Genomic DNA, 14,048 nt, shown 5'->3' on the forward strand with positions numbered 1-14,048 from the left:
ATGTCAAATTGATCTTTATTATATTATTATAGAAATAATATTTTTTAACAATTTACTCGTAGTGAATGATCTAGAAAAGCGAAATAAAATATTTATATTTGATATATACAAGGTGAAGCATCTAAAACGATCCACCTATAATAATTAGCTTGTTTTTGATGATACGAAAAAATATACCTTACTCTGTTAATGTTTATTAATATTTATCTAATAAAAGATTACAAATTTACAAAATGAACAAAATAAATAAACAATATTTTAAAAGAGTAACACTATTATAGCACTAATGCATTGTTTAATTATCCTCAATGTCGGCTTTAGCAATCAAGACAAACAGGAAGTGATAACAGGAAATACTTATAAATGTGACATACCATAAATAATGCAATATACATATGTATATTACATAAGTTGTTTAATCACATTCAGCTCATCATTTTTTCATTCATGTCATCCTCGCAAACTATTAAACTTGTTTTAAAATTTTCTAAATATAACATTGTTAAATATGATTTATCACTTTCGGAATGAATAGGTTTCATTTCTAATCGAATATTGCTGAGAGCTCAAAACGTTGATCAAAAGGATTCGTTTGATTACAGATAAACGTCCAAATATGCGTTTACGCAATGCCTGTACTGGATTTAATATTTTTTCTCAATACAAATCCTTTCTTCGAAAGTGGTTGGCGGTTCCACATACTGCCGGATGACCTTTAATTTTCATACAATTGATGGAATTAAAATGCGGAAAAAATAGTTTATGAAAACGGTTTCCAACAGATAATAATAATTTTTAAAGTAGGTATGCTATAGCATTTCCGGTCTATTGCGTTAATAATCATTGTTCACATAATGCCTGTAGGTTGCTTTAAATAAAATCAATATTGTTTTCAAAAAAGCTACATGATGATAATTAAAGGGAAACTTGTGTGTGTCAAGCACCTATTTTTTTTATTATAACAGTACCCAAGATCCAGTTTTTTTGATCGCTCATTATGGTTTTAATTCTCACAGTTGTGTGTTTAATCACATTCAGTTCATCATTTTTTTTTCATCCGCGCAATCTATGGTATCAAATTTTCTAAATATGATGTTGTGATTGATTTATCAACTACATCATTTATCAAATTCGGATTAAAGTTCTGGGTATCGATTATTGAAACCTTTTCCCTAGGATGAAAAATGAAAAGTGAAAATTTTTACCATTTTCACTTTTCATTTTCCATCCTAGGGAAAAAGTTTTATGATCGATACCCTGAGATCGCATTGATCGGAACTCCCCACGTAATTCTCCCCACATTCAATCGCCCAAGATTGCACGCACGGTGTAGTATCGGTAGTAGAAAGTGATGGCGGTGTCGTAACGGTTTTACTCGAAACGAAGAACGGGACTAATGCTTTCTTGTCGTCTCATTAGGTCTGTTCGCGTTGCTTGCACTTTTTGCACTTACCACCTTCGTTTTCTCTCTTTTTAACGCCGAATATATATCTATCTCATTTAAAGTGCAAAATTATTTGGGGATTTCATGCAACGCGAACAGACATATTATCAGCATCATTATTACCTCGTTCTTTTGTTGATTAATAATTTTTTTTAGGTTGACTGCATTAAAAATAAGATCAAGTAGGTAATCGTTATCAATAAAAATTATAATTATGAGTTCAATATTCTTTTTATGATATTTCGGATGCGACAACAAGAAGGTCATATCCACCTTATAAAGAATTACATCTTTCTTCTATGTATGTCAATGGATGAAGAGAATGAAAGTTGAAAAACCTTGGTTTATGAAACCAATAAAATCTTTAATTGTAACATCTAGCTCATTATCACCGATTTCTAATGTGAATTGCACTTTTGCATGCAACAAGTTGAAAATTTCAAATCTATCGATTCATATGGAACAGCTTTTGTCCACATATTAAGAAACATATCTTAAAAAGATCATTCAACTCCCAATCTCTTCAATGCACTGATTTCCAAATATTCAAGCACTAAATGAGCTTTGATGGTAGATAGCGCCAAATCCATGGGGGTCCCAAATGTCTGTTTATATGTATATAGAGAGTAGAATTTCAAAATACGTTTTATCCAAAATTTATAATTTTCAAAAAATCAGAAAGAAATTCACAAGAAAACCTTACAAAAAATAACAATTCGTTAATCAGCAAGGTGTAAAATTTCTCAACAAAATTGTAAAACAGTTGCCGAAAATATTAAAAAAATACATTTTATCCCTCTGTAATTTAAGGACATAACGAACTTCAAATGTCAAGACTTTTTTTAGTACATAAATTCAAGGGGTGGAAATTCTTTCAAAACGACATAGGGTAGCTTAAAATATGTGTAGGGTAAACCCGGCATATACGCCGCACCTATCAAAAACTTAATTTATCAATTATTATTTACTATGTTTAAAGCAAATTAAATGTACAAATAAAAACTTTGTATCTACTACTGTAAAAAAAAATATTAGAAATCCAAAATAATTAATTTTCTATATTAAAAAATAACTTTTTCAAACCCCTGCATTTTTGCCATTTATCCCATAGGGGGGGGGGGGAGGGGGGTAATATAGCCACTCATATATAATTCATAAGAAAATCACAAATAATCTATAAATAAAATTTAAAATGACGACGTAACTTGCATTTGTTTATTAATGTATGACAATTTTTATTGTTCAGAATGAAAATTGGAATACAAATAGGACTTAATAAAATTTTTTTATATGACTTCAAATCTTTGAAAATAATTTTTAAACGTTTAAGATTTATCAACATTTATGTATTATATATAATGCAAAATATAATTGTTAAAATTAATAAAAACTTCTTAAATAGAGCGTCTGTGCTGCGGCATAGCATCCCGCTCGCTAAAAATGCTGTATATCTCAAATAGATGGGATATATAAAACAACTAATTAAACAATACAGGAGCAATGCACTTGTATTTTGCTATACATTTAGGTTATAGCATGCAAAAACAGCACTAGCTTCTTACGCGCGTCTTCTTTACTATACTGAATGCTACTGATTGTGAGTTCTCATTGGTTGAGAGTAAGAGAGTAGACGTAAGAAATGGATTTCAACCATTTCGCTTACGGACTTACTCTACGCCCTATAATACCGAAAAACCAGCTTACTGCGACGTCTTACTGCTTCATCCACTACTATTATGGCCCATTGTAGACCACGCATAAAGGGCCCGCGACTTCAATAACTGTACTGTTGCAAGGGGGGGCTTCGACTTTCCACGCAGAGCGACTCTCACCTCCTCTCTCTTCCTGTTTAAAAATGTACGATTTCCATACTTGTACTTTTGCATGTGAGTTTCGACTTTGTGCAACGATATTCATAGAAGTTGTGTGTTCTTAAAGCAAGGGGAAAGGTGGGTCCTAATTAAAATCGTAGCATGTGGACCTTGAGGCTTTAGCGTCGCCACTCCCTTGAAAAACCACCAAGGGATGAGAACCAATCTCGTTAGAAGATATCAAAGAGATGGTCACCTAATACGTATTCAGAGCAGAGTACGAAATCGTGCTTATTGACCTTACTGACAGTGTCCGTTTGATTATACGTGAAAAATTACATTTACAACATTTTTTCTCTTTTATTTCATCGTTGACCAATCTTAAAATTTTGGACACGTCAAGGTCTCCCTTTCTCCCCCTATCTCTCGGTACTTCAATTTCATTGCATAAAAACATTAGAAACTTTTATGATAAATTAATTTACTAAAGAAACACTTTAAAAAAGATCATAGAACAATATTCAATGAATGGCTGTGTTAGGGAAACAATGAAATTATTTTATGTAACAGTCATCGTTTAATTAACTTTCAATTTTAAACAACAAAAGTAGATAATCAAAGTAACCTGTATTATACAAGGTGATGCGTATATAAAGAATGGTTTATCATGAATGTGCTAAGTTATTTTTCATCTGCAACACAAACGATTCTACAGTGATAGCGAATATTAAACTAAGTAACTAAAACCGATATACATAAAAATCTAAAACTTAGACAATAAAAATAAATTGAAGGTTGGAGAACAACCATTTAATAAGTCAAAACTTAAGTAAAAATTAAAAATTTAATAACTTTTAATAATTAAAAGAAGTTAAACAAATCTTATGAGTATGATGATCTCGCTAGTGTAGTTATTTGTACTTTCTTTAGTTTAAAAAAAAGAAGAAAAAATGTGATGTTTTATTTAAAAGCACTGTTTTTTTTAATTAAAATTTCATTTAAATAACGTTGAATGAAGATTATTTTATAATTGTTCTTAATATCTACTTAATAATCATTATTTCTATCCAAATTCCTTATGTAATTTCCCTTTAACAGTTACTTGGTCTTTTGAATTAAAGAAAGATATATGTATTTCCATATAAAAACATACATAAACTTTATATATTACATATTCATTCAGATTCAAACTTTCAGAAATAGCTACACATTGCCTAACATTAAATATTTTTCAATCCGAATGCATTTTTATTTATTATTATAGAAATTGCATGAAGATATTTTTATGCTCTTTGCTATTAAAAAAGCAGGGAATGAAAAAAATACTTTTCTGTTACTGTTACAGTTATTTTTTAACACATTACTTCTTGAAAAAAATAATAAGTAACAAGTAACGCTGCAGAATTATGCAAGCTTTGATTCTTATTGATTAAATTTCTTATGGTTTTATGAGATTTAAGATATAATATTAAAAAAATTAGATAAGAATAAAAATAAGATTTAAAAAAATTATTTTTTGTTTAATTTGATTTAATATATGCGTTTAAAATACACATAAAAATTTTAATCAATTTTAATTCATTCTTAGTTATTGGGAAATTAACTTTCATGTTAACTGCAACCGTAATAAAGTATTTTAGTGCAAGTTATTTATGCAATTATTAACGAAAAAAGATTAATTTTATAAGCGATTAACTTAATTTAGTTAAAAAAATAACCTTGTATGTACAAGTATGTCTCAACTAACATAAAATAAAAATACATAGCAATTTTTTAGATTATCCGAGTATATATAACAGTCATGGATGGCAAAGAAACATGTAAATCGTGGGAGAATATTGATTCCGGCGAGGAAATCGTTATTTCCGGCATTGCTGGCAGATTTCCTAATTCAGATAACATGAATGAATTACGAGAAAATTTATTCAACAAAATTGATCTTGTAAGAGCAGATCATAGTCGATGGAAAATGGGTAATTAAATCATATTTATATTATACGGCATAATATTTTTACATTCATGCTCTATTGATTAAAATAAAATATATTTTACTTCTTCTGAACTAAACGTATTCATTCGTACAAATCTATTTTTCAACAAAATATTTTGTTGGTAAATAAATATATAATTAATAAACTAGAAGAAGAAAGCCATTTTACGGTCAAAGCTGGATCACAGTGCTTATTATAATTGTGTGAATTTTATATTCTGCGTATGTAGTCCCCTCATAAATCGCGACGCTGATGATTTTTCAGCATTGACGCATACATACTTACTACCGCAGTAATATATCACTTACTTAAATTGACAAGCAATCTAACAATTTTTGAAGCTTATAGCATCTTATTGAATCTTAATAATATGTTGAAAGACATATATTAAATTTAACGATGTAATGTTGAAGTAATGATAAATCTAGATCTGTGAAAAATAAGATTGCGAAGAATATTACCAGTTGGCGTTTCTTCCCGGTTTCCACTACTGGACTCATCAGTAAGGCATTGTAATGGAAACATACCTTAGACGCCTGTATAAGTTATTAATTGAACGGTAGTAAGTATGTATGCGTCAATGCTGAAAAATCATCAGCATCGCAATTTATGGGGGGACTACATACGCAGTATATAAAATTCACACAATTATAATAAGCACTGTGTTCCAGCTTTAAAATGGCTTTCTTCTTCTAGTTTATTAATGTTTATTAATTATACGGTTCTAAAAAGTTTCTAGTATTTGTTAAATATATAATTATATACCTCAAATTGAAATGTCGGAAGAATCTTGATTACCTATGAATTATTTACAGCTCGATTGCTTACATGTACGAAATATTATAACATTATTGCAGCGACATTATTATGAAAAATTGAAATATTATCTAAAACATTGCCAAAATATTGTAGCAATATTCCGCAAAAATTAAATATTATTGTTGCAACATTCTGTAATATTTCAACATTTAATCCAATTTAATTAATTGCTAACATGAATGATATTATGCCTGTCTAATCACTAAAAGTCATAAAGAAGTAGGGTTTTAGAAAGTTAACCAATCTTAGTTGAATATGAGAAGAATAGTCCACTATGATTGGTTAATTTTCTACAACTTGAGACCCCTACGACCATTAGTACTTCCATTACAAATCTTGTATTACTGCTTAGCACACGTTTCAAAATACATACGATAAAATTATGATTGAGAAGTGTGGAAACCTAGAACGCACACAACCAAAGAAAATTAAAGATTTTTAAGAGACGTCAACTCGTTTTTCGTTCGCCTTCTTGTGAACTTTCTGAATGTTTTCTTTTTACGATAAGAGAGTTCATCTCGTAATCATATACTAAGCCTCATATACTAAGATTGACAATTGATCTTGTTATTTAAATTACGAAATACATAAAACTTTCAATTTTTCAATGTTAAAAACAAAATATATAATATTTCTATATAAGCATTTTGCTGTAATACAAAATATAAAATGCACTTATATTTTGCTGTAATAAAAAATATAAAATGCACTTATATTACAAAAATTATGTTGCAAATAAAAGTATTTCAAATACATGCTCAATCCTGTTTACGTGAATATATATCCTTAGAGCATGAAGACATTCCACGTCGTATGGGTATTATCAATAAAGTAGAAAAATTTGATGCGGATTTTTTTGGATTATCTTTTGAGCAAACACACTTATTACCACCTGAAATGAGATTGTTATTGGAAAGTACTTATGAAGCAATTATCGATGCTGGCATCAATCCGAAGCAATTACGAGGAAAAAATACTGCTGTAATTATAGGGACATCTATAATTGCAGCACAAACGGATTTGTTGTATACAGAAACGGAGGTAAAAAAGAGATTGTATTATAAATGTAAACACATAAACACGCTTAAATTTTTTATGTATCTGTGCATGTATACACGCACACACACTTAGAGAGAGAGAGAGAGGGGGGAGGGAAGAGGGGAGGTAAAAAAAAGTTGCCGAATTAGTAACATTTAACTACTTAAGATATTTTCTATTATTATATATTCTAGTATATAACATTAGAAATTTTTTGTTGCTTGATGTTTCAAGCATCTGTTTTATATATCTAACTCATTATAAATTAATTTATTTTGTCTTTTGATAAAAAATACGATTTATCGTATCTTTTATCAAATCGTACGTTCTATAAAAATATCATGATATAAAGTACGTTGTATCTCAATAAACATACATTATGATATATTATACGTCCAAATTAGGAATTTACGAGAAATCAAGGTATAATAAATACAACGTACATCAATTCTGATAATTTTAGTTGTAATATCTAGCTAATAAACATTGTTATAATACTATACACATTCCTTTTTTTTTACATTATTTTCCATCCGATTCAAATTGTATTTGATAAACAGGAAACCATCTCAACCAAAATTATACGGAATTGATATTCGTTGAATCTCTTACATTTAGATCTCCTGTAAACACCTTACACAAATAAATAATATAATTATCATTTTTTTTATTTGAACATATCTTAATAGGATTCGAAACTGAAACCTCCGGATCATAAATCTTCTGTTACACATGAGGCACCATTTCTTTCATTTAATAACAAAATGTGTTTATTAATCTCGTATAATATTTTAACTATAAAAATGGTTGGTATACATTATTTGTATAACCCTTCTTTGACATTTTAAAGACGTAAATTATATCATTTTTAAACCTACTTTACATTTAATGAATGTTTAATACATCTTCATGTGTTTATTGGGATATGTATTATTAATGTAGTAAGGGATTACTGAATATTATTATTTATGTACGAAAATTATAACGGCATACATTCTGCAATGATAACAGTTAGGCGGTCTGAATATTATTGGGAGTCACAACTCTACAGCGGCAAATATGATTTCGTATTGCTTGAATCTGAAAGGACCATCTTATGTCATCGATACAGGATGCAGTACTAGTACTTATGCTATGGCATCTGCTTATGACTGTATCATGTCAGGCAAATGCGAAGACGCAATATTTGGAACTGCACATTTACTTTTTAAACCTAATATTACACTGCAATTTTTTCGGCTTGGTAATTCTGTTAAAATATTAACTTTATATATATTTTTATTGAGACATATTACTTACACAATGTGTTACGTATAAAATCTAGTTTTTATTTACAAAAAAAAAATAAACAATGAGCAATGTCATCTCAACGAAGCATCTTAAATAAATACAGTGTTCGTCAAAACAGAATATTATTACTTTATCATAGGTGACAATAATGTTTTGTAAACGTTTTCAAATGTATATCTTTTATAAGTCATATATTTTCGTTCAATAAACAGTTTTTTTTTATTAATAAATTACATCTATACTATTATTTATTAATAAGAAAAACTGTTTATTAAACAAAATATATAACTTATAAAAGATATACATTTGAAAACGTTTACAAAACACTATTGTAAAAATGAAATAATTTACGCCTTTAAAATGTCAAAGAAGGTCATTTAAAATTAAACCTTTCTTTTTATATATACTGGTTTTCAGCGTATTAAATCTGTTTTGTATTATGCAAATATGATAAAACCGAATATCATTATAATATATTATATATGATTACATAAAAATACAGAACATTAAAACGTTTATCTCTGGTATACTACTTTTATTATTATATCATTTTTAAACCTACTTTACATTTAATGAATGTTTAATACATCTTCATGTGTTTATTGGGATATGTATTATTAATGTAGTAAGGGATTACTGAATATTATTATTTATGTACGAAAATTATAACGGCATACATTCTGCAATGATAACAGTTAGGCGGTCTGAATATTATTGGGAGTCACAACTCTACAGCGGCAAATATGATTTCGTATTGCTTGAATCTGAAAGGACCATCTTATGTCATCGATACAGGATGCAGTACTAGTACTTATGCTATGGCATCTGCTTATGACTGTATCATGTCAGGCAAATGCGAAGACGCAATATTTGGAACTGCACATTTACTTTTTAAACCTAATATTACACTGCAATTTTTTCGGCTTGGTAATTCTGTTAAAATATTAACTTTATATATATTTTTATTGAGACATATTACTTACACAATGTGTTACGTATAAAATCTAGTTTTTATTTACAAAAAAAAAATAAACAATGAGCAATGTCATCTCAACGAAGCATCTTAAATAAATACAGTGTTCGTCAAAACAGAATATTATTACTTTATCATAGGTGAAAGTGATAATTTCTTAATCAAGACGGGTTTATTAAAAAGGAATGTCATATTTTATATCTTTCAGGTGTTTTATCACCCGACGGTTATTGCAAACCATTTGATAAAGCTGCTAACGGTTACGTGCGTAGCGAAACGGTGGGAGTGGCATACCTCCAAAAGGCGAAAAATGCAAAGAGAATTTATGCCTTATGTCGGAATATAAAAGTAAACTGCGATGGTTACACAGAAGAAGGAATAACACACCCGTCAGCACAAATGCAATATGATCTACTAAAACAATGTTATAATGAATGCGGAATACCGATATCAAGTTTAGATTATATAGAAGCACACGGTACTGCTACAAGCGTTGGCGATCCTGTAGAAATTCAAGCTATTCATAATATGTTTTGTAAAAATAGAGAAACTCCATTAATGGTCGGCTCCGTAAAATCTAATCTTGGTCATAGCGAACCTGCGAGTGGTTTTAATCAGATCGCTAAGGTTTGTGTAGAATAAGTAGCTTCTATACTTTCATCTATTATTATAAAATTTGCTTTCATCTTACACATAACAATATACAGGATATTTGAGAAATAATGATGAAAAATTTTGTCGCATAGTTGTAGAATCCACTAAACTGAGAAAAAAGGTCCTGTACCATTTTACAATTTTCGTAATAATTAATGAGATATAAATTTATAAAAATATCCAAATTCGATAAGCCCACCGTCAATTGCACTCGTTCGCCGTCGCTAGACACGCATTATTTGTAACAAGCGGCAATGATCGTCGCTAGACAATGTCCATATATTTATGATGTTATATACATATATGATATATAAACAACGCATACCTAGCGATGGCGAACGCGCGCGGCGCCCTTTTCATATTCAGTCGCGCGCTTGCATTTTGCAGTGGCCGGGCGAATTTGAAAATTTTTATAAATTAATAATTAGTTAACAATTGCGAAAATTGTAAAATGTAACAAAACTTTTCTTCTCGGTTTAGCCGATTCTACCCATACTTGTAACAAAAAAAATTTGTTATTACTTCTCAAGTAAAGTATATGCACTCTGTATATGCCTGTGTATATGCACACGAACATAAAACATATATTTTGTAAAAATTTATTGACAGGTTACATTTCGAAAGCACTCGAACACAATTGCTTTCCAAAAAACTACTAAAACCTTTCATCAAAAATTCGATATTTATTAAATTAATATGACATATAAATAATGTAATAAGAAAAAACTTATCAGTTATACATTATTTGCAATTTAACGAATAATTAAAAATTTTTCATTTTATAATATTATTATCCATTACTGAAGGCAATAATAGCATTTGAAACTGGCTTTGTTCCATCAAATATCAATTATACATCACCAAGGAATGATATAGATGCCCTGATAAATGGAAGTATACGAGTCGTCCAAGAACCAATCCCACTTCAAAATGGTTACATAGGAATCAATAATTTCGGTTTTGGAGGAGCCAATGCACATACGTTATTAAAGTGGAATGATAAACGGAAAATCAGTAACGGAGCACCAAATGATGACTTACTTAGACTCGTTGTATTATCTGGACGTACAGAAGAATCAGTGAACTTGTTTTTGAACGACGTTAGTGTAAATTTTTCAAAAACATTTTGATACTTTGTCCAACATCTAGAGACAATAGTGGCGTCCAGCAGAAAAAGCAGATTTGCAACCATTGTAAAACTTTTGAATATGATTGGCTTATACATTTAGATGTAATGAGGAAGTAAAGGCAAGACCAATTATATTAAAGAATTTTACAACATTTGCAAAGCTGTTTTCTCTGCTAAATGCAATTCATTATGTTTAAAACTTATAAACAAATAAAAATGTAATTACAAATATTCTCATTTTTAATTAAAGAATATTTTAATAAAAATTGTCACCATTTAATTTGTTGGCTTGTTTTAATACCGTAATTTTAATATCATTATTTTAGTTGTCATAATGTTTAGTTTGAATTTTAAAAAATTTACTATTTTAGATTGCTAATCATCCAATAGACGTAGAGTATATTCGCTTATTACACGATATATATGCAGATAATATAAATGGTCATCCATGGAGAGGGTACATTATATTGAATTCTTCCCAACAAGATTCAATAAAGGAAATTCAAAATTATGAAGGAGTGAAAAAACCTGTATGGTTCATATTTTCAGCCTTGGGTTCTCAATGGCCAGGAATAGGTAAATATTCAATATTTCATATTTAAGTAATAATATGAATATCCTAAATATGCCACAAAGTGGTGTAATCTATAAACTAAATTCTTTTTAGGTCACAGTTTATTAAAGTTTCACGTTTTCGCAAAAACGATAAGTAAATGTGAAGATATTTTAAAGCCCTATAATATAAGTGTCATAGACATTTTGACAAAAATGGAAAAAAAAATATGCGAAAACGCGTTAAATACTTTTCTTGGAATCGTCGCTATTCAGGTGAAGAATTTACAACCTTCCAAAATTGCACATAATTATATATATTACATATAATATATTTTTCAGTGAAACACATACTGTAAATCCAAATCTTTTGGATCCAAATCTTTTTATCGCCATCGTTATATTACATTAGATTCTGTAATAAACTGTGATTAAATTTACAGTTTAACCATTAATTTAATATTATAACAATAATAGGTGTTTTAAATATATCGTCTAACTGTATATTTAAAATTAATCATACATATTTTATTTGTAGATTGGATTAGTAGATCTTCTAACATCTTTAGGAATTACTCCAGATTATATGATTGGTCATTCTACCAGTGAACTTGGTTGCGCGTATGCGGATAAATGTCTCACTATAGAACAAACTATTTTATCAGCATATTTTATCGGTGTGGCATGTACCGAAAAAAGTATAATTCATTGCTCGATGGCGGTTGTCATTATTGACTACGATTACCTTAAAAATATATGTCCAACGGATATTGAAATAGTATGCCACAACAGTAAAAACAGTAGCGTTGTGTGTGGACCATCACAATCCGTTCAAAAATTTATGAAAGAACTACAGGTAAAATTAAAAATGACTTACATAAGTTAGTGGACGTTTAATAACTTACGTTTTTAGGGTATTGAAATGTTAAATTTGTTGCAAATGTTGCATTTCATTCATAGGTCAATAATACTTACGCGAAAGAGATCAACTGCAACGTACCGTTTCACAGTTCTTACGTCGCAACTGCGGAGAGTCAGCTTTTACTTAGTTTGAATAAAATAATACCACGTCCAAAGAAACGGAGCTCAAAGTGGATCAGCACTTCTATACCTCGCACCGAATGGTTCACTTCAGCATCAGAATTATCATCGGCGAACTATCATACTCGAAGTATATTAAACACAGTTCTTTTTTCACAAACAACGGTACTAATTCCAAGTAACGCCATGGTCATCGAAATCGCACCTGACGATGTTCTGCAACACGTCTTGACAGACTTACATCCAAACGTGACAAATATTATATTAAGTCGACGCACCGAACAAAATAACGATATAATTCTCCAAGGAATTGGGAAGCTGTATAATAGTGGTTTACAGCCTCAAGTTGCCAATTTATATCCACCGGTGGAATTTCCAGTTAGCCGAGGAACTCCTATGATTTCTCCATCAATCAGGTAATCGTAATCGTAAAATTTATATGAGATATATATATATATATAAGAAATATACATCATATATATTTTATTAATTATAAACACAATTATTAGATCGTCTTAATGTTTTTCTTATTGGTACAATTATTATATTTAATCATATAATTTAAACTAGTACATACTTATTTTGCATATAATATAATAATATATTATACCTTTATATATATATATATGTATATATGTATACGTGTTTAATTATTCACATATATGTAAAATTGAATTGTAATAAATCAGATGGGATCATTCCGAAAATTGGATTCTACCGAATAATGATAAAGATAAATTTATAAAATCGAGAGGAAGATACGTCAAAATATTACTTCAAAGTAAAGATTATGAATATATGAGCGATTATATCATTGATGGGAGAAATTTACTACCAGCAACGAGTTATTTGGGACTCGTTTGGGAAACTATTGGCATGATGAAAAGAGTACAGCATACAAACATATCGATAATATTCCGAGATGTAAAATTTATTCGTGCTACCCATTTGTCGAAAGAAGATGCTGTAGAATTATATATTGCAATACAAACAGGTACTTACAAGATGAGTTGTTTTAATTTTAACCAGGATTTTATCTAAAATTTCCATAAGGGTATTTACGTGTTTATTCTACTTTAAAATAATGTTTAAACATTTATTATTATTAAATTAATTAAAATGCAATTTTTAAAAAATATAATAGATCCCATGGATCAACGAATATTTATTATTTTTAATGTATTATTACTATAATAAAGATGAAGTTTTACCAACACACATACACACACACACACAAATAGATAAAAATGTTACAGATGGAAAATTTGAAATAACCGAAGGAGATAGCGTTGTTGTAACAGGTATG

At 29.1% G+C, this 14,048-nt stretch overlaps 1 protein-coding gene across 1 annotated transcript; it reads left to right on the forward strand.

Moving 5' to 3' along the window:
- Nucleotides 1-5,056: 5,056 nt before the first annotated feature.
- On the forward strand, nt 5,057-14,045 carry LOC108771314 (fatty acid synthase; the record flags this gene model as incomplete). Its single annotated transcript, XM_018537227.1, has 11 exons — nt 5,057-5,228; nt 6,856-7,106; nt 8,115-8,346; nt 9,575-9,993; nt 10,827-11,120; nt 11,521-11,725; nt 11,817-11,977; nt 12,240-12,557; nt 12,662-13,158; nt 13,432-13,736; nt 13,999-14,045. Coding segments are annotated over exons 1-11 (2,901 nt in total), but the record flags the coding sequence as incomplete, so codon positions are not given.
- Nucleotides 14,046-14,048: the final 3 nt, after the last annotated feature.

The sequence above is a fragment of the Cyphomyrmex costatus genome, unplaced genomic scaffold (assembly GCF_001594065.2).
Source record: "Cyphomyrmex costatus isolate MS0001 unplaced genomic scaffold, Ccosl1.0 scaffold1660, whole genome shotgun sequence".
Lineage (NCBI taxonomy): Eukaryota > Metazoa > Arthropoda > Insecta > Hymenoptera > Formicidae > Cyphomyrmex > Cyphomyrmex costatus.